Raw genomic sequence first — 26304 nt, 5'->3', positions numbered from 1 at the left:
TAATATTCCTTCTGTGCAGCCTGTTGGCTTCATAGAATCAAGGCTCTGCATTCCTAAATTTATCACAGGGTATCAAACATCTGCTGAGTGTTGTTGACTGCACAAACTGTTACATAGTAATGTATAACTTACATTGTATGCTAACTCGGTGCGCTAATCTTGAATTGGTTTTCACTTTTCAGTTCAGCGCACACTTCTGGAGAACTAAATAAAAAGAAGAGTGGTGAAGAACAGACCTTTGGAACTGGATAAACAACCTGCATTCTGTCAAAAAAAAAAAGAAAAAAGGAAACAAAAAAAGCATAGCAAACAGCAGAGCCTGAAGTTTCATGAGAAAACATGAAACTTGTGTGAAACACCTCTGGGACTGTGACTTAGACCTGAGTACTTCTGTATGGTTAGCCCTGTGAAGCATTGTTGCACACCAACACATGGCCTTAATGACAGGAGTGTAGAAGTATGTTGTGCCTTTACATTCTTTCCTTGACTCCTCTGACAAATAGGTGTGTCTTAAGTGCATTCAGTGTATTTAACTTTTCCTTACCTCTCCAAAACCAATATGCAATTAAGGTTTCTGTTATGTTATTGCTCTCAGGCAATAGAAACATTTTTTTAAATAACCTGAACTCAGTGAGTGGACCAACAAACCAGCTTGGTGTATGTTGTGGGCACCTGAAAGCAAACAGCTCACTGTGTATGGATGGTGGATCTGGGTGTGGGTGCTGCTGGTCCAGTCTGTGTGGCTGCCTGGGCCAGCTGTCAGGGAAGAGCTGCTTGTGCTTGAGCATACAGGAGACAAGCATTCTGTTTTGTTTTTAGATTTTTTTTCATTGCATCTGTCTGGTACAGATTGAGAAAACCCAAAGTTAATGCACACCAAGCCTTCATCCTTTCTGGCTCTTCCTGCTTGGCAAGTACTGAGCTGGTCAGTTGTGGAAAAGCCTGTTTTGCAGATTAGAAGCATAATTGGACTTTGTATTTCTGGTGACATTGATGTTTAGCATCATCTAAAAAGTTGTGGATGAAGAACTTGGGAGTGGGGATTAACATTTTCAGATTTCCATAGCCAAAAGCTTAAGTAAAGATAGTGCTGAATTCAGAAGGCTTATCATACATGTATAAGGGACAGAAACAGTGCCACAGTTCCAAACTACAAACAGCAAGAATGACCAGAACAAGCCAGTCTCACTCCACAGGCATCCACTGAACAGTAGAAATAGCAAACACGTGAGAAGTGCTTTTGGACTCAGGAAGGATTCCCCTAGGGTTATCACCTATGGTTGCATCCTCCTCTGAAAGCACTTGTGACCAGTGCTGTGGCTCTTGAAAGCAACAGGAAGGTTTCAAGGATCTGTGGAAACACAGAAAACTACAACTCATAGCAGATAAAGGACTAAATTTGGAATAATAACTAGTTCTGTCAGGAAGGAATGGTCTGACCAGTTGTGTTGGCTTTCATTCTAGTTGCTTTAAATTTTCATGCAGTTTTACCATTTGTGTCTTATTATTGGGCTTCGGCCACCTGACAAAGTTCTACAGGAAGATGGCATTTCTTGGAATATTTTAGAACTTAGAAATTAATGAATTTGGATATTAAACCTGTAAATATATCTGTACATTCAGACGTGAATGTATGCCAAGGATAATTCATTTGAGAATTTCTTGTACATGTTTCTTAGCTTGCAACAAAGCTTTACACAAATTTTAGTATTTTCTTATGGAATTAATTTGTAAGTCTCTTTTTGCCCTATGTCTGCTTTTAGTATAAAAGTGCTAAAGCTTTTAAGTGTGTTTGAGTGTGCAAAAGTGATTCCTACATTAGCATTTGATTTATGTAAATACAAAGAAATGTACTGCTTGCCTACATGAATAAACAGATATATCCATGCCAAGTGTTGAATAAACAAAAATAACTGTTTGTTAGGGATAAAATGACAGGAGGAGCTCAAACTAGCTTTTAGCTAACCAAGACTGTTGAATCCGTTTTCAGCTTTTGTGAACCCAAAAGTTACTTACTAAGTCCTATCAACATTGTGGTTTTTCTAAAAATAAATTTAAAAAAAAAAGGTTTGTGTGTTCTTCTCCTCAGTACTTCTGAAAATAAAAAAACTTGGTGCTCACTCTCCTAGGGAAGGACCCTTTAAATAGTTTCACTACCATCAGCAGCTCAGGTTTATTTCCTAGAGATGTTTTAATTATTTTGGAATGAAGTTGGCCAGAAGCAGCAAAGCTTTATGCTGCTTACCTGTGTGAAGTGTAGAGAAGACATCTGTCTGTGAAGGACAGGCATGGCTTTTGAAGAAAAAGATTTGGAAACCCTGAAGAGATGCACTTAGATGTCTTAGTATGGGCAAACTTAACAGCATTCAATTTTCCTCATCCAATTATCATCAGATCCTGGAGCAGTAGACACTTTTGCAGGTCCATGTGTTTTCTCACCTGTTGATGTGAGAGGACCATAAGAGAATGAAAAGGCAAAGCAGGGGTTGCCAAGTGCCTAAATAGTAACAAATTTACTGATTTTTCCAACTTACTGATTTGTCCAGTTGTGGTTCCACAGCCTGGAGCTGTGGAAGAAAGAAGAAAGGCTGGCTGCTGCCACCTGGATATAAAAGGTTACACAGAAGACTTGAAATTTCAGTCTGTTGTTCTTGTGAGAATGTGCCAGTTTATGGGTTTCTGTTACTTACCTGTGGATAAAACAGCAGTTCACTTGCAGTTACTGGGGTATTAATTGTTGCATTGCTATTTGCCTCACTACCCACAGAAAATTTGATCTTGTTTCTTTCTCGCTCAACTTCCATTATGTTACAGAGCTAAATATTCCAATTCATTATTTCTCCCACACATTGGGACAGGAAATATAATCAGTTAACCATTATTGACCACTCTGCTGAAGTGGTTTTGCAGTCACATCCCACAGATCAGCTGCTGCCCATCATGGTCTAATGAGCTGCCATTGACTTTCAGATGTGGGAATTAATGTAGTTTCTATACAGGTTTCAATCAGACTGTACAAAGGAATGAAAAAAATACTGCCCTTTCTGAGTCCAACTTGATCCCTGTGAGGTACCTTCATGATCAAGCTGAGTTAAAATGGCTGGCAACAAAGAGCCCTGTCCCAGTCCTGTGGTACACCCTCTTCCCTTCCATTTCTTACTCTAGTCTACCTCCTTTGAGGATGAGGAGGGGTTACCATCAGTAGTAGGAGGAAAAATAATCAAAGCAGGATCTTATTGTAGAATAATATATCACTTTAGCTTCTACAAGGTAGCTGCAGTGGCAGATTATTCATCCTATTGGTGGAAAAGACTGATTGAAAAGTGGTTTTCAAATGCAATGTTCATTTCAAATACTTATTCAAAGTTATCCAAATTAATTCATTGGATTGTGCAAATGAAAGCAAGCACATCTTAATCATAACATTTGGCAGCTTTTTGCTGTAGCTCTTATTTGTGCATATTTCAGTATCTGTGCCAAATTTTGAATGCCAAGGAAAACATTTTAGAGCACTCAGTTTTCAGTATATCTTGGGCTGAATTACACTTTCAGTGCTGCTTTTCTGTGTTGGCTTTTTTTTTTTTTCACTTTAGGCCACAATCTCAACCACATGTTCTAGGTGTGTTTTTCACTTGAGAGGCAAGTTGAAAATGTTACTTCCTTTTTGCTCTTTTCTGTTACACAGATACAAAGACACCTTTAAAAGGAAGTGAACAGATTATTAGAAATGGGAAAAGGACTTAAATGGAGAAAACCCACAGTTTCCCCAAATCTCTGTATTTGGAGTAAATTTAATAACCACAAGAATAAAATACATGTTCCTCCATCTGCTTGTGAAGTCATCGAACCTTTAGCTAGTACGTAGTAATTTTAATCTTGTGTTGCCAAGAAATTGTATCACCAATTCACTTGTGTGTTTGGCTTACATTTACATTAATGGCTTATATTACTGGATGCTTCAATATTTTAATTAAAGCACTTCTGTTTTTATTAAAAAAGATGAGTGGTGTAGGATATTAGTGGCATTCCCAAGTAGTTCTAGTGTATAATTCAGTTGTTTCATGTCCAATAGACACATGCAGCAGGTTCCCCACACCAAAGAGCAATGTCTGACCTCTCTCCATGGGAAGATGGGGCTGCCACTGCGATGAGTTGTGACTGAACTTTTGTTTCCTTTTAGCTTGTCTCATCTGAAAAAGGCGTCGTGGGGTAAAAGTATGTGGTGTAAAGAACAGACAGGCACACTCTCTCCTTTTCTGCCTCCATTTAAGTTTCTGAAATATTGGAGTTTTCCTTAAAAGACAAGTAAAAAAGTAAAAAAATGTAGGCAATTCATCCACCTTGTCAGGTGAATAATAGACAGAACTTTGTTTTCCTTTATGCAGAAAAAGATGGGTCAATGATTTTTCAAGTGATAAAACTGCTATTTATCATCAGGTATTAGCTCATATATTTCTTTTTAATATACAGTATTTTTTACTTGCTATCTTGGGCAAGCTGTTGTATGCTTTTGACAGCACCGGGATTAGGAAGTTCCTGTAATGCTCCCAAGAACAGGAGAGGGATAAGCATTCAAGACATCCTGACTCCTACACTAGATCCACTCCTTCCAGTGCTGCCCACTTTCATATTGTTATTTAGCTAGACAGGGCAATAGAAGAACTGAACAAGATGTGCATCATCTTCAAACTTCATTTGAGAATGTTCCATATCACATTGAAGTTGTATCAGCAGGCAGGTGAGACAGTGCATTTTGGGAAGACTTCACTTGCAAGAACAACTGTTCTGAAGTAAAGCTACTGGACACGTGTAAGCTGTTCAGACCTGCCTGGGACTATTCCCTAACCTTGCCAACATTCCTGTTCCCTTCAGGCAAATTCATCACTTGGATGAAGATCAGCACGTGTGGCCCTGCTTTTAGCATTCTGAAAAAAACAAAACAAAACAAAAAAAAAAAAAAACCAAAAAAAACAAAAAAAAAAAACAAAAAAAAAAAAAACCAGTGGATTTATGGGATTGCTCATTTCATGGTATAGTTCTTGTTTTCAACTGACTGAAAAAGTCACCTCTTCAGCCTAAGTGTCCTTAGCTGTTCTGAGACTGACCAATTGACCCTGACATGGAGAATGATGATACTCAAATCAAACTGTAGAGCTTCTATTCGTAGCTTTAAGCCAGACATTTATAAACCATTGCTGCTTCAAATTTGGGCAGGGCAGAGGGAGGCAGTTGACTTACTTGAACATCAAGCTTCTTGAGGACCCAGAACCACCAAGTTCTATCAGTCCATCTTATGCTGCTGCACCTGGTTTTTGTAGTTTCCATAAAAGCATGAGAGCTGTTGTATGTTCTGGGTAACTCAACAGAAATGCAGCTGGGGGCAGCCTGTGCCCCACACCAGACTGAATCACCCTGCAACACCACAAGTGCTCAGACTGGCCACTCAGGGTAGCAGAGTCCGGAGCTATTTGCTGCCCTAGATACAAAACAGCTCCGACAAAACCCCCTGCAGCTCGTCCCCCAGCACAAGGGAGGATGCACAGCAGCCACCCTGCTGGTGCTGGGCACCAGGGTGATGGCTGCAATCCAGTTCAAAGGACAAGGCTGGGTTTGCTAGAGAGATGCATGAGATAGCTATGATGCTATGACAAAACTGGATTTAAACCACATCGGTAATTTTAAATTAAGTCCATGTACAGACAGATGCATGATTTTTTTGGTTTTTCATTTTCCAAAGCTTTGTATCATCACAGTCAGCACTATCTGACATCTCTCCCCATGAAGGATATGCATGGATATTTGTATTGAAAAAAAAGCAAAAACAACAAAAACCAAACTAGATCAATAGAAAGAGTCATGATGGGCAATGTTTACCTCTGAAGATAAGCATCTACCGGGGAGCAGAGCATGCTTCAGTTCAGTAATCCAACATCACATTCTAAATTTATGAAACTAGTTTTATTTGCCATCCCTCTGTAGCCAATTCCAAGCTGCTGCAAAGTGGATTCCTAATCTCCATCCACTTCCTTTATTTGGTGGCCTGAGTGAGGGGTTAAGTCTGACATGATTTTATCAGCTATTATTGCTGAGCCAAGAAACAAGCAGGAAAGTGCTGCTTTGAGGACAGAGTATGTCTGAGTGATCCTTTCAAGCATGCTTCACAGAAAGACAGTCTCCTCTTACAAGCTACCTGAGCTCCCACAGCACCACACCCTACTTGGAAGGCGAGGATGTCAAACAGGTTGGCTTTCCCCTCTGGGAAGGAGGTGGATCCACAGTGTTCAGGCACCCTCCTCATTGGGTGCTGCCGCTGCTTCCCCAGCTCTCTGTGCTTCCTGCCTGGACGATAAATAACTTTCTTGGAGCACAGGTGGCACCTAATGTGCTGCTCACGGCTTGGCTCTAGCAGGGTTGCTTGTTTTCATTACTTGCCCTGTAAGCAAGAAGGTTTTTCTCTCTCTTGCAGAGCTTGGGTGTAGGGGTAGGAAACTTTTTTGAACAGAGGTGAATCCAAGTGCCTCCCTCAAACCTTGGCACTGCAGTTGCAATATCTACCATCACTGCTTGGAAAAAACCAACTGGTGCAATCAAGGCACTGCACAGAAGAGCATGGAGAAATTCAGAAGTATTTTTCTTTTGTGCCTTGGCTTCCTCCTAGTCCATGTGAGAGGTAAGTGACCTTCACCTTGGCTTATTTCAAAGGCTAGATCATTAAAAAAGAAAAAAAAACAAACTTCAAACCAAAAAAACCCAAGCTCCCAACCCTTAAAAGAGATGTTTGTTTATTTAGAAATGCTTGCTAGCTTTTTTTTTTTGGTCTTTTTTTGAGCTACTCTTTCATGAGAAGCATTCAAAAGTGTTTATATGTGCTTCACCAGTTTCTAAAGAGATACATGTCTCCTGACTGATTGTTCATAATAGCTGTGCTAGTTGAAGTTTGCTTATTACAATTTCTTCTTTTCTTGCTAGTGCTGCTTCCCTAAAATAATTCACAAGCTTAGGCTTGAGTATAAACTTTTTTAAATGGAAGCTGTAAAATGAGAGCTTCCAGGGAAACTTAAGTTTCCACAGAGATCTGTGGTCAAACAATGATTTAATGTCTTAAAGCTTTTCTTGGTTATTGGTATTTTGAAATCTATGAGTTTTATTGTAAAAACAAATTCTGATGCAGTCTAAAGGTGTTCATGCTTTTATATTGGTGCATATGCTTTAATAATTATAAACTAATATTTCAGTTACCTTAGTAAATGTATTCCACAAGCATACTTTTTCATGCAGGACTAATTAAGAATTTAATAAATTTTGCACATATTTTTGATGAATGAATAGCAACAGAGAAAATGTAGCCTTTTCATACTGAGTCACTTTATTATATTCAAACATAATTTCTTTCAGCACAATATTCTTTAAAACTTTTGTTGAGGTAAAACCAAATAGAATTATTTTTGTGTGCATCTGCCATGTGGTGTAACCTTTTCTTTTTTGTATATTAGCAATACTGCAGAAACTTTTTGTACAGTGTTGGCTGCAGGAATCATTCATTAATCACTAGATCATTAATCACAAATACATTAATCACTAGTTCCAAAATAGCAGCTGCTGCTGATCCTCCCACCACCCCTGATTTAAATGAAGTCCCTAGGAGATCTTGCAGTGATGGGCAGTGAAAAACACCTTGTCTTAATTTAGCTTAATAGTTTGACTTTAAGAAATGAGGAATTATTCAGAGGTCTTCAACAATTAGCGTGGCATAGAAAGAGCAGAGCAGAGACCGTGCTGGCCTGCATGTTGTGTTGTGAGCAGTGATTATTCATGCAGTTTCTCACCTCTTGGCATGCAGACTTTCTTGTTCTGTAGCTGTCATACGTTGAATAGTTCTGTTCAGACAACCTGAGCATGAGCAAGCCAATTTGCATATACTCTGCTATTTTAATTAAAAGGGTAGTTAGCCTAATCATTCTTCATTATACATGCATTAATTTAGAGCTAGTTCAGGCTCTGCTTTGGGGGAGAAGTCACTGCTGAAAGTTGCTGTGGGCTTTGGGCACAGTCTTATGACTCTGGAAACTATTTAATCCACTTTAATTAAGCAAACTTAATTATTTTAAGTCTGTGGTAACAGCCACTGAATTTTATCATCAAAGTATTCACCATGTTTCTGGGATATTTACAAGAACTTCCTCTCAGACCTAATCAAGACGCGATATGAGAAATGCTTGGCCACATTGGTAAAAAGCTGGTCTAAGTACTTATGAAGGGAATGTCTATGGCATGATTCACCCTTTTATAGGCAGCTTAATTCTCTTCTAAATTGTAATCCTCTGTGATAGCATCTATAAACTACCGGACAACCACAGCCAGACCACATGACATCATTACCCTCTTACCATCCAGCATTTCCTTTATGTTCAATTAGCTTGAGTTAGTTAGCTAGACTACCTTGATGGACACATCTTGACAGAAGCATAACAGAGCCAAGAACCATATTGCACAAGGAAAGTGAAATCTGATACAGTTCAGAAACATATATGCTCATTGCAGTCTTCGATTTTTAGCTACACTCTAGATTTTGGAATTTCCAGACTTAGGTAGGTTACATGAAGACTCCTATGTATTTGAGCTTCAACAACTAATTGTGAGGCTTTTAGCCCAATCTAAATGAAATAAACTTCATAGAAACTTCTTTCACTGAATTTCATGGGAATATCCCTCGTGAGTTCCTACAGCTTGGCTGATCTCTGGTAATTCAGGTTTGGCTGTGTGTACACTGCCCATTAAGGGCTCAGACACAACTGAGGCTGCTCCCCTGTAACTGAGATCATGAAACTTTGAAACATGGGTCCCACCTGGGCCACAAACCTGCATGCACTCCTGCAGTGGGGAAGCTGTGCAACCTGGGGGCTCTCCCCTTTATGGACCTGGAAGGCAGCTGAGACTCCCACTCAAACCTGACTGCTCAGAAGGCTCCTCAGGCTCCCAGAGTAGATATAATCCATATATCCATGGTCTTTAAGGTTGACTGATGGATCACATGTTTAGCCAGTAACAAAGAGTGCAAAGACTGATATGTCTGACATGGTTTACATTTACTCCATCAGGTATTGAATGGTACACAGGTAAAGGGAACAACATTTGCTAGTCAGTAAACCAAGGACCTCTGTTCAGCTAAGGCTTACAAAGCTTTTGACTCAGTTGTAGTCTCAGTTAATCAGTTGTAGTCTCACTTAATCAACTGTGCCCTTTATGGGGAGAAAATTGTAGACCAGTTTGAATTAGAGAGCCTGTGTGACTTAGTGCTGTGAATAATGTAGTTTTCACTGGAGTTAAAAGACAGAACAGGAGAGATGACAAACACAGTCCTGTTTTTTCTTATACAGCTCCATGTATCAGCAGCCCTCACTGTTCTGTGTGAGGTCCCTGTGGACGTGCTGAAGCACTTACAGATTCAGCAGGCAACAAATTGTCTTCTGCTGGCTGCCAAAACTATTTCACTCCCAAGACCTGAACTGCAATTATCCTCAAGCACATCAGTGCTATCAGCTAAGGGTGGAATTGCACCACATACCTGAGCTGGTTGAAACACTAACAACCACAGAACTGTTGCAACACCAGAGCTTGGGAAGAGAAAACAACTGGTGCAGTTACTCAGCTTCTCAGGTTCACTTTTCAAACATTGCTGCCATGCTGCAAGCCTGGCAGCAGTGACCAACCTGCCTGAGTATGTATTATTAACTTAGTTGCACCATCAATTGTCAAACCCTTTCCATCTCATTGCGGGTAATAAAAAACAAATAAATGTCAGAATTCTTTCAAGATTAGAAATCAATATAAATAGACCTTTCTATGGCATTTTTGCCTCATAGTAGGAGGAGATAGATTCAATTTGTTTTGATTAAAGTCTCCCTTTCCACAGGCTGATATCTATAAACATTATGGGAAAATATAAAAATACTTAAATCTGACCTACATTATGGGAAAATACTAAAAATACTTAAATCTTACCTGTAGCCAGATTTACCTGAAGGCAAACACACCATCTCAGCTGAAAGAATGGGCTTGGATGAATTATGAAAATATAACAGTCCCACTTCCACTGAATAAGCATTGCCTGTTATCAATAGATTTTTCATTTGTTAAGAATTCATGCAAAAGTTAAATCACAGCAATATATTTTCAAAGGGCAACAACGCTACAGAAAAAAGTGAATGCAAAGGCATTAAGTAGGCACTAAGAGTAGCAGACAAGTTGAAGTCCTTCCTTACATCCCTGGTCTAATTACACCAGTGGTGAAGGAACCAGGAGCTACTGAAGGTCAAGAGCTCTTTTGCATGCATTTTACCAGTGTACCTGGTAAAAATGGTGTGAAAGTGGGAAGGGGAACATTAAAACACATTCTGAGAGCAAGAGAAACAGCAAAGCCTGGCATCCCTCCAACTACCTATATTCCATTCAGTTCTCTCTCTTGTCTCCAAACTACTCACTGGAGAAAGTGGGGATTGGCCAGCTGGTACTTAGGCAGCAAGTGGCCACTCTGAAAGCGCAACCCAGCTGTTGTCTGTGCCACACTAAGGATTTCAGTAGGAATGCTCATACAGGTCTCTTGCTTGAGTACAGCTCTCATGTAATGCGACCATCATTAAGCCTGAGACTCTCAGACCAAATGGCTGGTGGCTTCATGAACCTGTAGTGACAGAGAGAAGCTTTGGATGAAGAGCCCACACCATGGGCTAAGCTCTTCTGCCTCAGGACACAAAGCTGAAAATCTGAGTAAGGTGCACAGGAATATGTATGTTGTTCCTTCCTGGGAGACCTCAATTCTTTTGCTCTGCCTGCAATTTTGCAGCACACACCATCTCTTCTACTCTTACTCTCTAGCAAAATACAGAAAATCATATCTGTTTTATTTTATGTATGCAGGGCATAACAGATCATAAAAAACATCAGTTATCTTTGAACAGAAAGGCAAATGTAATAGAGCTAAAAGATTTTTGTTTGTGTTTGGTGAGACGATGTTGCACAGAGCTAAAGCAATACTGCCACTCCTACTTTATTAGTGCATCTTAGTTGCTGGTAATTATTTAAATGTGTTCCTGTATGAATAAGCAAAAGAGTCCTTTTCATTTCCCCTGCATTTAAACTAAAACCAGAAATGGCCTAGCAAAAAATAAGAAGCCAATAATCAGGTCCATATGTTGTGGTGTATATGCTGGGCCTTGGATCTTAATTATAGATTTTAAGGCATACTCATTTTCCACCCCAGCATCAAGAAGTTGTAATGGCAATCGTTGTTTATGAAACTAAAGGTCCTTGAAGGAAAAACAAGCTACAGTAACATCATCAGGAAATATGGATCATGCGGCTATGACATGAAAGAAATAGTACCTGGTCATCGAGATTTTGTCCAGAGTGCCCACTCTGGGGCGTAAACCTGTGTGTTCTCCCAGAAATGAGTAATTTCCTTTAAACAAACGTAATTGCTTCCTGAACAAAGTTGGACCAGTACATGGGTATGTTCCCAGTCCCATGCATGGGAAAATACATACTATTTTCTCATTATAAAGTAAATAGGTTTCTTGATTTCATTATAATCAGAAATGGTATGTGCAAAGAATTACTTACGTTTCAGCTAGAAAAAATCATAAAATGAGTTTCATGAGTGATTTTGGTAACATTTTGTTCCCTTTTATAAAATTTTTGTTCTCATTTTCAAGTCACAGACTTCTTTCTCTGTCTCTTTCAGCTTCATAATGTTTTAAGCACATTGTATTCACAGAACAATTCCTTTTTAATTACACTGAAGAAATAATACTTGTTCAAGTCTTTAAATACTGTAAAATCAACTTATTCTCCCTATCTTTCTCAAAATTAGAAATTAGTTGCTTCTAATTTATTTGTCACACACATAAACTCATCCCAAACCCATGACTACTAGCAATGCACCAAAAACCAATTAATTTAATCATCTAAATGAAAAAATTATTAATCTAACACAATGCACATAAATGCATTTTAGTTGTGTGTCCAGAAACATGTACAAACACATTCAAACACATTTTCTCATGGATTTTAGCTTCCTTTTTAATACTAGACTATGCACATTAAAAATCTGAGAAGTTCATTTCATTTGTCGCATAACCTGATCCTCACTTAGAATTATTCATTTCTGCCTTATTTAAATCTGCATCATTTTAAGAGCCACAAGCTGTGTTCAACTGGAGATTGAAAATTGCAGAGAGATGTCGTGGTTGCCTTTTGTCAGAAAACTCGACTGTGTTGTCATGACAAACTGGTAACACTCACCTGCAGAATCCAGCCTTGCTCCTCATGAATTCAACTCAAAAGCTGTGGGACCTCAGACCCTTGTGATCAAACAGATACGTGGTTAAAGGGTGGTGAATCCACTCAACATTTAAATAACAAATTAAACCATGGACAAAAGACGCTACTGTCTGCATTTTAGTGACTGGATATTTGGGTCACATTTTCAGAAAACTAATATTCAAAATTTGTGAACACTAAATGCAGATGTGCCTGAGGACATGAGTTTGCAAGCATTTTCTGAAATTCTCTGTTATAAGTCATTGAGGACCACCCACAAAAAACATTATTACAGTAATTTTATTTCTTTGTCAAAACACGGATACTCCCAGAAAAAAGGTTAGAAGTAATGCCAAGAAATAGCATACTAGCTAAAAAAGCAGCGATAGCAGAGGTTACTCTGAGATAACACCACCTGCACAGCTAAATCTCTTCACAACTTTATCCAGATTAAAATAAACAACAAAGACAACAGCAACAAACACAAAACTCCCAACCAAATAAAAAAACACAGTAGAACAAAGCTCTTTCTGCCTCACTAAAATTTCTTTCATTCTTGTTATCATCAGTATATTTCCAAGTCTTTCTATTATGGAAGCTGATAAAAAAAATATACGGAAAATTAATTTATTTCGGTCTGTTTTTTCTGTGGAGAGCTTCACTAATTTATTTCTTTTGTCATTTATCTTCAGAGTTCTCTGAAGTGACTGCAGCTCCTATTGAGCTAAATATTTTCTGAGACTCTAATGTGGTTTTGTTTTTAGACTGACCATGGTATGTATAAAGTGTGAGCTATTCAGCTATTTAACCAACTATCCTCTTAAATTAGGCTCTTAAAAATGTCTAGGTACAGTCTCAGAAATGGTAATTAGCATTTAAAATTCTGTTTCACAGAATCTTACTCCTTGTGGTCATTTTTTGATGTTATTATCAGAGGAAGCTGGCATTGAAATCCAAGCAGTCTTTAGGTTTATTGCAGTATAATTTACCATGCTGCACAGATGTCCTCATCCAAACTGCCCATCTGCCAAGGTTTATGTTTACATAGTCAAAGAGATTTCACTGTGGACTCCTGTCTTACTCTCAGGCAGTCATTCTGTGCTGATGTCCTTTTCTTTTTATTGTTTGGTTAATAATTAGAAATATTTTTTTTAAATCAATCTGAATTATTTTTGAAGATTTTTCAGTCCTCTTTTTTCTCTTAGAATTTCTATAGCTTTCTTCTGTTTCTCACTTGAAGCCTCAAAACAGCACCTTTTGTCTTTTCCCACCTTTTCCATAAGAGAACAGACATAACAATAGGAGAGGGAAGTGTTGGAATTGTCCAGAAGGGCAGGTGTCAGTAAATGTTTCAGTCTGTTGCTTTAGTTCTCATGCAATTGAAAGCATCTGGTTCATCGTGCTTGAATTTCATAATCTGATTAGATGCCACCTTCTATTTTTGTTTTTCCCTAACTTCAAAGAAATATTCTACCTGAAAGTTTTCCACAGTTTTCCTTCACAAAATGATTTTGTCACATTCTCTTTGCAGCATTAGGACCTCAGTAGTTTCTTTCCATATTGTTAGTTCCTGCTTGTCATGACCTGTAAAAAGAAGCTGGTTTGGCCAGCTTTGTTATTACAAAATTATTTTTCCTGACTCTTATTCTGATTATGGTTACAAAATTATTCCTGATAACTCACTCTAACAAGAAAAGGTTTAACCATTGATTGTGGTACCCTGAGGCAATGGGGTTTGGGTCAGGCAGCCTCCTCCAATACTCAGGATGCTGATAAAAAATGAGGATTTTGCCAGAGGTCAAAATCAAAGGACTGTCAAGCTTATGTTGCTTGTACTGCTGGTACCAAAGAAATGCTTCAGAAAAATATAATTTGACCATAAAAGTTAAGGCAATGCCAGGATGTCTGCCTGTGCATAGCGTGTCTGCATCAAGATCAAAGGGTCCCATGGCTGGGGTGACAGCCCTTGGCAAGAAGCTCAGGGCCAGTAAGGGCTGGTGGTACTCAGGGCTCAAACAGAAAATATCTTCTGATGAAGCAGCTTGTTTATTTCATAGATTTATGTATTTAATGGATTCGTATTTAAAAACCTGTCAGAGTCTTAGATTATGGCTTTAATAATGGCTTTGAATTTAAAGAGTAGTTTTAAATTAGATATGAGGAAGACTTGTTTTTTACTGTGAGTGTGGTGAGGCACAGGAACATGTTGTCCAGAGAAGTTGTGCATACCCCACCTTCAGAAGTGTTCAGGGTTGAATATGTCAGTGAACAATCTGGTCTGGTGGAAGGTGTCCCTGCCCATGGCAGTGAGAGTGGGAAATAGATGGTCTTTAAGGTTCTTTCCAACACAAACCACTCTATGGTTCTATGGTTCCATGAATATTATCCACCTGAAGACCCAATCCAAAAGTTATTCAACTTGGCAATGTTGTCTGAGGGGCCAAGGCAGAGGAGGGAGAGGTGGCCAGATGAGGCAGCACTCCAAGAACAAATCAAATAGTAAAGAGATAACCTACCACTCTGCTGGCATTACTGGGAAAGTCTTATGCTGTTACATGTTTTTACTTACCAAACATATTCTTCTTAATATTTTATTGGGACAGTTTTGCTTCAGAAGCCATTCCTACTTTGCATTCCAGCCTTGTTTTATCTCTTCCATCAGACCCCGTCTATAATTAAGTCCAAAGACGTACATTGAAATCCTCGTGGGAATCAAAACATTTCCACTTTATATTCCAGCACTGACTATTATTTGAGGATCACACAGTGTTTCACCACTGATAATTAATCTTTCTGGAAGCTCTTTGACACAGACAAGAGCTATTATTCAGGAACAGTGATTAATGAGAAGAAAGCCATGAAGATGTACAGGACCTGTCAAGATGAAGGAGCTGAGCTGAACCCTGAGCACTGCTGTGCTGACAAACCTCTGGCAGCCTTTTTCTTCCTCAGTTTCTTCACTTGAACAGTGATGCCTTTCTTGCTGTGAAGTGTTCAAGACTTGCCAAGAAAAACTCCTTAATGAACAGTTAGGTATTAAGCCTTTTAGAAGGGATAATAAACATATGCAGATCAAGAGCAGCTTGAGGCTTACTCGATAGAGCTCAGTAATGCATTTCTGTTTAGGGAAGTCATAGCATGTCATGACTTTTTGTGGGTTTGTGTAGGCTGGTCTTATGTTTGGAATGCAAACACAAGGATGATGCACCACCCTGGATGAAAACCAGTGGATACATGTTCACCAAGTATGTGCTTCATGAAGCCTGTATATTACAAGGAAAGTGGCAGATTGCAGAGTTAAAAGCAAAACTCGCATGAATAATTGTGTGTTTTCAGTTCAAAGTCATCTATTTCAGTTTATACATTTAAAATATTTCCCAGTTTTCTTTGCTTGCTAGCTTCAAAAGTACAGATGCTAATTACTCTGCTGTGGCATTCAAAGATATTGTGTTCAACTAACAGAGAACAAGAAGAAATTGTTTTTCACTTTTCAGCTTTTTTCATTTACAGAGGAAAATAAGTTAGATAAACACATCTTAAAATATTTTACTTATGGCCCATGTTAGAGTAAGAATTAAAAAAACAAAGTTGATTTGTGTTGCAAGTGATCACAAGGCAGGCTTGACATTAAAACTGCTTGCTAAGCTGAGCCAATAAAATAATAATTAAGATATTAAAAAATATTAATATATATGTTATATATTAATGAAGATATATATAATATATATTATATATTATATGTATATTATATATACATATAAAAATGCATATATACATACAAATATATTATATATTTATATATTATATATGTAATATATCTCATATAATTATATATATATAACATATAAAGTTATATATATTATATATTAATGAAGATATTAAAACTTCTCACCTAATGATTTTGGTTCACAAGTACTATGCTGAATGCTACTTTCAGCTGTCTCCTGGCAATAGTCTTGTGCCCTCTAGCTGGCAACTTGTGTTCTTCAAAGGACTGTTTGTACAGCAGCTGAATATGATAACAGAGGAGAGCAGCTTCTCTTTGGCCTACCTGAACAAATAACTTCCCTGGATTAAATGAGCCCATCTCTCACAGTCATTCAGGACTGTGCTGTGCAGAGATAACAGCTGACAACTTGTTCTGTGCCTGCTGCTGTCTGGATGGGTCTTTCTTTTGCCTCTTACTGGTGTTCTGCTTCTGTACTGAGCCCTCAAGTCTGGAGGTGATGGAAACCTGCCTGCTGACTTAGTGTCTTCTGTCACATTCCTTCTAGGTCAAGATGATTTTGATTTAGCTGATGCCCTTGATCACCCTGGTATGTAAATTTTATATCCTTATTTTACTATGGTATTTACATCTAATAGTAAATCTTAAATCTTTTTCGTTGAGGAATGGAATATGAAGTGGCTACTACTTCTGTTAAAGATACACAGAACTGAAGCACGCTAGGTTTCAATGTTTCTATCATGAAATGAAAATCTTCTTTAAAAAAAACAAACAAAAAACTAGATTTGAAAACATATTCCTTCATTTTTGGCTTCTGTTGTGATACATAAAGTTTTATGGAAAGCAGCTCTCTACATTTGCTCATACCTGCTTTGGTTAAGTTGAAGCTGTTAATGTCTATTGGCATGTCATTTTGTCCAACAGATGACATCATCACCAGGAAACCCACAGTGATCAGAAGACCGACAAGACCTGTGTACAGTGAGTAATAAATAATGGGTCATAAAACTGATTTTGTGCATGTAGGAAACTTTCACATGAGGCTCTTTATCATATTTGCTGCTGTGCTTTAGCTGAGATAATGTGTGATTAACAGCTGTCTTCTTAAAGTAAAAGAAGTGCTCTTTTTACAATTACCAGTTACATGTCTTTACTGCTTCCAGTGAGGCAATCAAGCATGGCTGGCCAGTGAGAGTATTTTATTTCCTAAAGTCCTTCTTCACCCTTTTCTAGATGGTTCTGAACTCCCTGGGGAGTATAACAATGGGTAGTTGTTGCTAAAATTGGCTGTTTCTCTACTTTTTTTCTTTATTATCTTTATTTGTTGTATATTTATTCATGATGCTTGATAACAGAGTTGGAAAAGAATCAGAACAAAGACAGGGCTCAACCAGCCACCCCACTCTTTTATAGCACTCTTCTTCTCATTGGTTACAGCTGTGGCCTGTTAAAGTCAGGCCTGTTCCTAATCCTTAATAATTGGCCCAGCTGCAACTCCTTAGGGGTAAGATTACTTTCTACACTATCTTTATTTTCTTATAGTCTCTCCCCCTACACAGCTGGGGCCAATTACAGCCAGTGTCCTCTGGCATTCCATGCACCTCTGCCTGAGTTAAAGCTCTGCTGTAGGCACCTTCCTTGTGTAGCAAAATTCATCACAACAGTTAGTGGAAGGTAATGTTTATTTACAAAATCTCAATGTGTAAGTTGATATTTACCCACTGACATTGTTCCTGCATTCTGTTTAATTCAGCCATGCCCTCACATCCACCTGCTCATGAGCACCAAGATGTGTGTGCTTAGGTGGCCTGGTGAGCATTGTGGGCAACATGAGACAAAGCCTGCCAGCTTCTGAGCTCTTATCCTGTCTCTGTGCTTCTTCTTGATCAGAAATGACAAGCAGAATCCACAGATCTTTTATATCCTTTAGCAGTAATCAGGTATTATAGAGAGGTCCTTTGCCTCATAATATTTCTCACTCTGGTGCCTCTGAACCCTTGGTCAGGTTGCTGCCCACTATATTTTTTTTCACTTGTTTGGAGTTCACAGGCTGTGTGCACAGACTTATTTTCTGGGTGGATGATCAGAAAAGTAGTGATATGCTGCAACCTTTGGTGTTAGAATGCCTTTCTGCTTTTCCTCTGCTGAGAAGTCATCTGTGCTGTCATCAGAGCACAGGCCTGTGACAGGTAATGGCATTTTTGAAATGCAACTCTCTGCCGAGCAGACACAGGGAGGACCTACACCTAACAAGTACAAACCAAGTCATGTATTATGAATTTGTTTATTTTCCTGCCAGATTTCCTGGTGACATCAAAGCATTTCTGAGTTGTTACTCAAATGAGACTAGATATTGTGCTAAAGCAGCTTCCCAGTCCTCCTAGGTATAAAGAACAGAAGAAAACAGATTTCTGCATGGTGATTTTCCTGTGTTTCAGGAATTCTGACACGTCTATAATGAAAAAAAACTTGTTTAATTGAGGATCTATCTAACTGTCTGTGGCAACAAACACTGTTACAAAAATTTAGTTAGGTTTTGCTATCCTCTTTGTTCTGATTCACTCTACCACTCTACGCATATAAGCATCAAGAAAGGGATTCTTGGAGTGAAAACATCCATCCAATGTATTTCTTTCAGAGCTCACCATCATTCCATACACACCTTAAAATACCACCCACTCACTCATATCCACACCTGCATGTTAGAAACAGAGTTCCTCTTTATGCATCTACAGCTCATGGACAAATTGTTTATTGCATGGGAAGATTCCATCCCAGGTACAGCGAGACACGTGTGTGGTGCTGGGCAATGGTCACAGCCTGGTCATTTACTGGGAAACTTTTGCATACAGACATTTAATTCTATCTAAAAACCTTCATGGCTCAGGCAAATAAAAACAGACTGTCTCTCAACCTCAGACAGATGCATATGATTGCCTGAAGCAAGGGGTCATCCTGACCTTTACATAGATATTTGATTCAATATCTCCCCAAGAAGGTTTATTGCTCCCTAGTATTTGCTCTCAAAATGGATATTCAGTTTTCCTAGTTCAATAAATAACATTTAAGCCAAACATACATATACAAATTTTAACCACAGACATAAATGCTAATTATTAAGTATGTTTTAAAAATTAGTACAGTTACATATCATAACATAGCTAATTTTATTTTTGTATTTGCAGGTATATTAAAGAGGTATTGATCTTGATTCAACTGTAAGATTTATTTTGACATAATTTAAAACTGGAAAAAAACTTTGTATTTTGAATAGAAAATACTGTGCTATTTGTCAATTAGTGTGTGGGAAAATGTTACTATAAGACTTTTCAAGAAAAATGTTATAAGTTATTTCAATTTGTGGCACTGACTTGAAAAAGGTGCTTGTCAAACATGCAGTTGTACACGTTCTAATGAGAAAGCATTTTATTTCCCTCAAGTATTGTGTGTAACTCACTTTTCTATATCTTCCTCCTATTCATTTTTAGACAATGATCTACATTTAGGAGATGCTCTTGGTGGGGGTGAGTACTCCCTTGTTTCCTTGAATACAAGGGGATTTTTTTCTTCCATAGCCTTTTCCTGAACTCTGCCTAATTTCTAAAAAGATATTTCAGTACTGCAGGAGGTGCAATGGCCATGAGAGTTATTAGAGCTCATGTACATGCAGCCCTTCTGCCTGAGGCCGTCACACAGAGTGGGGACAGCACCTGGTCACCAGTGACCTTTGAGAGCCTCCAGCTGCCCTGCCTTGCATGAACTGGAGTTGGCTGGGCTTGCTGTACCATGGCAGAGGCTGGGGAGAGCAAACGTCACCCATTCAGCTGGGATGGCTCAGGGTGGAGTCCTCTGACTCAAGCTGGAAGAAGGTGATGGCTGTAGTTTCTTCAGCCACCAAAAATGAGCCTGTTTCAGAGATCAGCACTGGTGAACACAGCTTAAGCTTGAAGCAGTCAAGCTGTTGTAACATGCTGTTAACATCCAGATATTCCCATAACACCCAGACCTGACCTCAGAAGTATTCTGAGTACAGTACTGTACAGAGCTGTGCAGACATATGAATCCTTGAGGCTGGGAATTTGTACACCAAATTTCATTTAGTGTGTTTAGAGATATACCAAGCATGTGAAGAACACTAGAAAGGTTCTTGAATACTGCAGTTACCCAAAATGCAATTAGTATTCAATTAAAGCCTAAAATTCCCCTTTAATCACAGCCACACAAAAGAAAAATTGCACAGAACCTCTGAATCAGCTGCAGTGGTCTGGTTTGCATGTGTTTCAGTCTTAGAAAATGACACTTTTGACATTGTTTCTTTTTTTTCCATTTCTAACTTCCCCTGTGGCACTTCATGCCTTTGTATGAATGATATATTAGTCCAGATTCAACAAAACTGGATCTAATTTTGTTAATAATTCCCATGTTTATAATTTCATTTATTCTTCTCCGTAATAATTCTTCCATTCTTGCAAGCTTTTATTGAGTACTGTTATTGAGTACTGTTATGAGAGGATAGGTTAAATATGTTGGCTAAATTATTAATTAATAGCTTAAGTATCTTAACGAAACCACATCTATTCATTCCAAGGATGGAAAATTGTATTTCCATTGTTTTTGATTTCTTTGTTCCATTTTCTGTTCAGGTTCTTAACTGACCTTCATACATGGTATAATAAGGTTAAAGTTATGTTTCTCATTATCAGTATTTCTGAAGACATTATGTTTTCACCAGCTGTGCCACACAGTATGTCTTCTTATGCTTATAGAGAAGACTAAGTGCAGCATCATGATAGAAATTAAATGTGGAATTGGTGGTTTTCTGCTTTTGTGCCACAGTGAGTCTTAGTTCATTACACAGAGTCAGAACAGAGCAAGTCCTTCCTCTGCTGAATATAATTTATTGGGAAAAGTCAGATTCAGCAAAGCTTTATGACTCTACCTAAAATCTGTAGGCTAAACTCACTTGAAGTTAAGCATATACCTAAATAATTTTCTGGATCAGAACCTAAATGGTGTTCAGAAACAGAAGAATTGTATTTAGCAGCTAGGCAAGAAGAAAACATAAAAAAGGGCATCTGGCATGGTTGGAAGGTGAAAGATTTAAAGAGGGTTGGGGAAATTGCTGTTTATTTCTGTGACCTAATTTTGATTTATGCAGAGCAAAATGCACTGTCTGGCATTTTTAAGAACAGTTGAATACCTCGTTGAATTGGTTGACTAAAGGGTAGCAAGAGAAAACTGACTCTATACACACAGAGCAGCAAGCCTAGATATTAAATTTGGCAGGCTTTGATCTGGGTGAGCTCTTCAGCATTGTATATGCAGTTTGGAAACTGCCTTTAGTGATCAGATCTCCTGCTCTGCCCAATGCATCTCTTTCTAATCCTTTGGCAAAAAATTAAGGTTAAATGCTAGCACAAAGTTCTGAACAACAGCAAAGCTGAAGTCTGAGATAATTTTGCACTGTTCAAGAGCAGAAAATTCATTATGCATTAGATAAATTCAGCATCTGTTAAATGAAACTAATCTGCAGGCCTTATTAAAACCTGCTGATGGCAATGAGATAACCTGCTGCTTCCTGCCCAGCCTAGAACACAGCTTCTCTGTTGGCTCTGAATAACTGCACCACTGACACCCAGAGTGACTGACACATTTTGCCCCCCAGCTGCCAGCTTTAATCAATGTTAGCACTTGCCAGATATATGTAAAATATTTTCCCTCAATGTTTTTTGTGAATTCTTCTCTTCTTTCGAAAATATTCCCTATTCACTTCCAAGTCAGTTTTTATAGCTAGCTATTTGTTGATATAGAGCTTAAATCTTCTTAACTACTGAAAAAGCCCTTTTATTAATTCATGGGACGGCAAATTAGAAATAGGTATAAAATGCTTTTATTTAAAGTTCCCAGTTTTGCCTGTTCAATCATCTAACAATATTAATTATCGATAGGTGACATCTCAAGAAAACCTTTATACCCGCCTCTTCCACCACGCCCAGGAAGCTATGGCAATTCTGGTAAGACTACTTGCTCACAAGAAAATGTAGTGCTATCAGCTGTTCAGAGCAGACATTTTGAATACTTTAATCTCTTATTTCTCTAGTAATAGCATTTATCATCCTTTTCCCACGTCTTCCTTTTGTAATCATTGTTTGTGAGCCAGGGGTGAGAAAGCTTTTTTCTGAATGTTAGTGTTGATACCATAAAGTTTTTCTGTTTGTTCAAAATGTGGACACTGCATATTAAGTGGCATGAGACTGACATTTAATCTTGTTTGTGTTTTCATTTTGGGCGTGTATACACTGAACTATGCAAAGGCTCAAATTTGACATCTAGCCACAGGGCAGGGATAAACCTGTGCTCAAATCAATTTGAGATGTGCATCTGAGATGGCCCTGGGGCATACACCAGATGGGGCTGGGCAGCCTGTATTGCTTTTGAGTTTGGTTCCAGACACTTCCTTAAATAAAGTAAATGTGGTATATCTATTCTGGCTGTCACCCTGCACCTGTACTTACTTTGGGTATGGCTGTAGTGGTGAGCCATGGACAGGTCCTTCTGGAGTCCTTCCTGGAAAAGACCCACTGACTCTGCTTCAGGGGTCACTGGCACTCAAGATGCCCATATTGTACAAGGATTTGTGTTACTGGGAGCTCAAGCCCACATATCCCACAAGTGCCCAAAACAGACACAGAATACATGGACACCAATGTGTCTATGTATTCTGTGTCAGTACTTCAGCTTTCAGGTGAATTTTGGTAGGTGACTGTTCAGTGTAAGACATGTGACCCATCCACCATGACGAGGCTGGGATTTCAAAGGTCCCTCACTTTTCCCTAGAACGCTACAAAAGGAGTGGACAAGGGAGCTGAAGGGGTTACCATTGTATATCATTTTGAAACTGGAATCTTTATCTTGCAGGAGGTTTTGATGACTCAGATCTGATTGGTGGAAAGCCTTTACCACCAGGTAACATTTGCCTATTTCCCTTCCAACGAGATCCTAACACCTGTAAATTGGAGCTGCTTGGTTTTGTTTTTTGTGGTAATCTGTCTCAGGAGGTATAGGACCACACTGCACTTTTTTATTTAGGTTAGTTATCCTTCATGAAAAAAACATGGGTTTAAGCCTGAAGCTAGAACTTGAAACATATTCCAAAACATTTTTTAGATGTCAGAAGCCTGCAGGTTTTATCCCTTTGAATTCAGCAAGGAAAGTCCAAAAACAAGGGATATACTGAAATAGATGGACCAAGACAAAGATCTTGATATAAACTACTGATAAATGAGCTGATTGTCTGGGAGTAGAGAAGAGATAGAATATTCTGTCCTCCCAGTGAAATCAGCTTGATGTAGCCTATTACAGATGGTCCTTCTTCCCCAAAAAGGAAGTTTCAAGAGGATGAGCAATTATTCCTCTGGCCAGCACAGCCATCAGTGGGGAGTGGAAGGGGAGCTCCTCTCTTGTAGTGTTGTTGGGCCACGCTTTTTGCCCTTTGTACATCACGCTTTGCTGAGTAAAGACTTAGTTCTCAAAACAGGATGACAAACATTCTTTGATGAAGCTTCACCCTCTATTCCAGGAGATCAGGAGCACCATTTCAATCATGGAGCGAACACAGGTATAGTAAATAATTTACATTATTCTGCAATTGATTTCTGATCTTTATGAAACACTAAAACAATTACAGCCTTACAAAGTAGCAGATATAATAAATTAGGCTTTAACACATAATTTTCACATCAGCTGTAATATAATACAATTTTTTATTCATCTGCCTAATTCTATAGTTTCCCCAAACTATTTTCATAATTTGGTAAAGGCACTCTTTAGTGGACTATATACTTCAGACAAAGCATTTAAGTGCCTCTGAAAAAAAAAAAAACAACCACACCTTCTGTTTCTTTTTCCACAGATTCAGGTCTAATTGCTGGAGTTACATCTCCTGTAATTTCTGCTTTTGTGATACTGATTGTTGGATCCATAGCAGCCTACACCGCTTACAAGAATAAGAAACTCTGTTTCAAACCACGTGGTAAGGCCCAAACAGTTTTCCACTGATTTAGTGGTGAAGTTGGTGGGAACTTGACAAACAATTGTCTCTGCCAGCACAGAGATGCCTGGCAGTTATGGCTCTGTGTGAAATCAGCCAGGGTGGCCTAGATCAGCCTCAGAAAAGCTGGCAAAGAACACTCACAGTGGAAATACTCAATGTTCAATTTTCATTTTTCAGGTGGGGCTGCAGTGTAAAGAAGAGTTGCTGTCTGATCACAGGCTCCTTTGGTTGGTGACACTCTACACTGCCATTCTGACAGAAGAAAATCTTCCCCTAACGAATGTTTTCTTGAGACATTGCAATCCTGCTCTCTCTAACCTGATGTCACTTTTGCACCTAAAGCTTTATGTCATCAAAAATATGCTTAAGACATCCAGGGATTGTATTGCACTCTCTGACCTGCATTCATAAAGGCTGGATACAGATTTTGACTCAGAAGTTATCATAAACAACAAAGAAATCAAGTTTGATATAAGCTAAAAATCAAAGGATTCAGGTTTGTGAGGATTCGAGTCACCAAATATTTTTTTTTGTTTTCAAAATTAGCCAAAAAAACTCAGTCCTTCTGACAGAATAGGAATAAGGAGTTTGCCATTTCCTTTCACACCTATTGGGTTTCTCCAGTATATTTCCGTAATGTTTATATGTTTAAAGAAAATTTGTCGTTGTCTAAAGAATTAAAAATTTGAATGCCTTTACTTTGTGTTTATGTCTGAATTTTAGCAAAGTGAAAGGAAGTCTAGCTAGAAAATTCATTCTTAATTTTACAATATACTGAAAAGATTATGTACATTGATAAACCACTGTTTAAAATGAAACAGAGAGGAATACATGCTAATTTTATTTATTTATTTATTTTATTGATTAATTACTGAACTGGTGTTTAGCTCTTCTCAGGAACTAGAATTTTACATGAGTTTCATTTCTGTTCTTGAAAACTTAGGCCTGACTCTAGCAACTTTGAAGGTACTAATCTAGAAAGATTTTTTTAAAAATATTATTTATAACTTCTGAAAAGGGAAAATGGGTACAAGGATTTTTCTGATTCATTTAGAATGAGTTTGGGATGCTTCAATCTCTAAAATCTAAGTCACAATGACTTCTGAGCTTCATATTATGTGGAGGTGTGGTTGACATAGTTTTTCTAGTTAGACAGTTCCACTTCTTTCCTTCATTCCTGAACGCCCTTGCTGTGCTAACAATATCCTCATGTAGACAAACCTATAATGAAAATCGACACCTTTCCTGTCTCTCTGCCCTCATTTAGCTAACTGGATCAAAAAAAAAAAAAAATAGCAAGTGAATGAAATACAGATGAGAGCTGGCAAAACTAGCAGTTTACTGACATAATTCTGCAATAGAGACATTTTAACTGACATTTAAAGCATAAGGAAATTGGTGTGGTTTTGTCCTCATTTTATATCCAAAGCACGGTTTTTGTTACTGCAATTCCACATATATGGAGGTGAATATGATTTTGTGCTTATTACATCGAGAGGAAGGCATATACTAAAAAAGTAATTTTTCATATAATAAAATGCTATTTAACTGAATTATATTTTCAATGGATATATATCAGTTGCTTGCTTAGACTACCACTTTTTTTTGATCCTGAAAAAAATTATAATGTACATCAGTTTAAACATAGAAACATCTCAACAATATACAAATAAATCAACACTTTTGTGGCTATCACTTTCAACTTATAAATGAGAAAATATTTTGACCATGGCTTTCAAGGACATTTAGTATTTATTTTTAAATATTAATTTCCATGTTAAGAGTTAAAACAGATTGTTGCATATTTTGTCAGACAGACATAAAGATTTGATTAATGAAATGACAAGTATTTTGGTGTTACAGCTTCAGTTGTTTGTCCCACCATGAAAATATATATTTCACTTCTTTCTCTTCAAAATTTTCAATAAATAAAACTGTGTTTTATCGAAGATGACCCAGGTTTTGTTTGTTTTGTTTGCTACTTTCTGGGACATATGAGAATTGATACATTCTGTATACAAGTTCAAATATGTCCCACTAGAGAAAAGGAAATGCTTCAAACTAAGGAAAAATTATAGGAAAAAAATGAAAACAACTATCTATTATTTTTCTCTCTCTCCCTTTTTTTATTTTACTAAGGGTCTAGAGAAGTATCTATGTGCAACATTTTTAGTTTAGCTATACTATGACAATTTATTTTAAATTG

At 38.0% G+C, this 26304-nt stretch overlaps 2 protein-coding genes across 2 annotated transcripts in view; both read left to right on the top strand.

The window, feature by feature from the left end:
- CD99 (CD99 molecule (Xg blood group)) overlaps nucleotides 1-1892 on the top strand; it is a 32541-nt gene extending 30649 nt beyond the window's left edge. Inside the window, exon 12 of the mRNA XM_063150342.1 lies at nucleotides 183-1892. Coding sequence (XP_063006412.1) covers nucleotides 183-208 — 26 coding nt within the window. The 3' untranslated portion in view covers nucleotides 209-1892. The remainder of the gene's footprint in view (nucleotides 1-182) is intronic.
- A 4433-nt stretch (nucleotides 1893-6325) lies between these two features.
- Nucleotides 6326-26052, top strand: XG (Xg glycoprotein (Xg blood group)). The gene is made up of 9 exons (XM_063149667.1): nucleotides 6326-6670; nucleotides 16593-16634; nucleotides 16970-17026; nucleotides 19534-19569; nucleotides 21994-22059; nucleotides 22964-23011; nucleotides 23625-23663; nucleotides 23958-24077; nucleotides 24276-26052. Exons 1-9 carry the CDS (start codon nucleotides 6610-6612, stop codon nucleotides 24290-24292), a joined length of 486 nt encoding a protein of 161 aa, XP_063005737.1. The 5' UTR covers nucleotides 6326-6609; the 3' UTR covers nucleotides 24293-26052.
- The last annotated feature ends 252 nt before the right edge of the window (nucleotides 26053-26304 follow it).

The sequence above is a fragment of the Melospiza melodia genome, chromosome 2 (assembly GCF_035770615.1).
Source record: "Melospiza melodia melodia isolate bMelMel2 chromosome 2, bMelMel2.pri, whole genome shotgun sequence".
NCBI classification, from domain to species: domain Eukaryota; kingdom Metazoa; phylum Chordata; class Aves; order Passeriformes; family Passerellidae; genus Melospiza; species Melospiza melodia.
The sequence above is the reverse complement of the archived record's forward strand: the minus strand, read 5'-3'. Positions and strand labels throughout refer to the sequence as shown.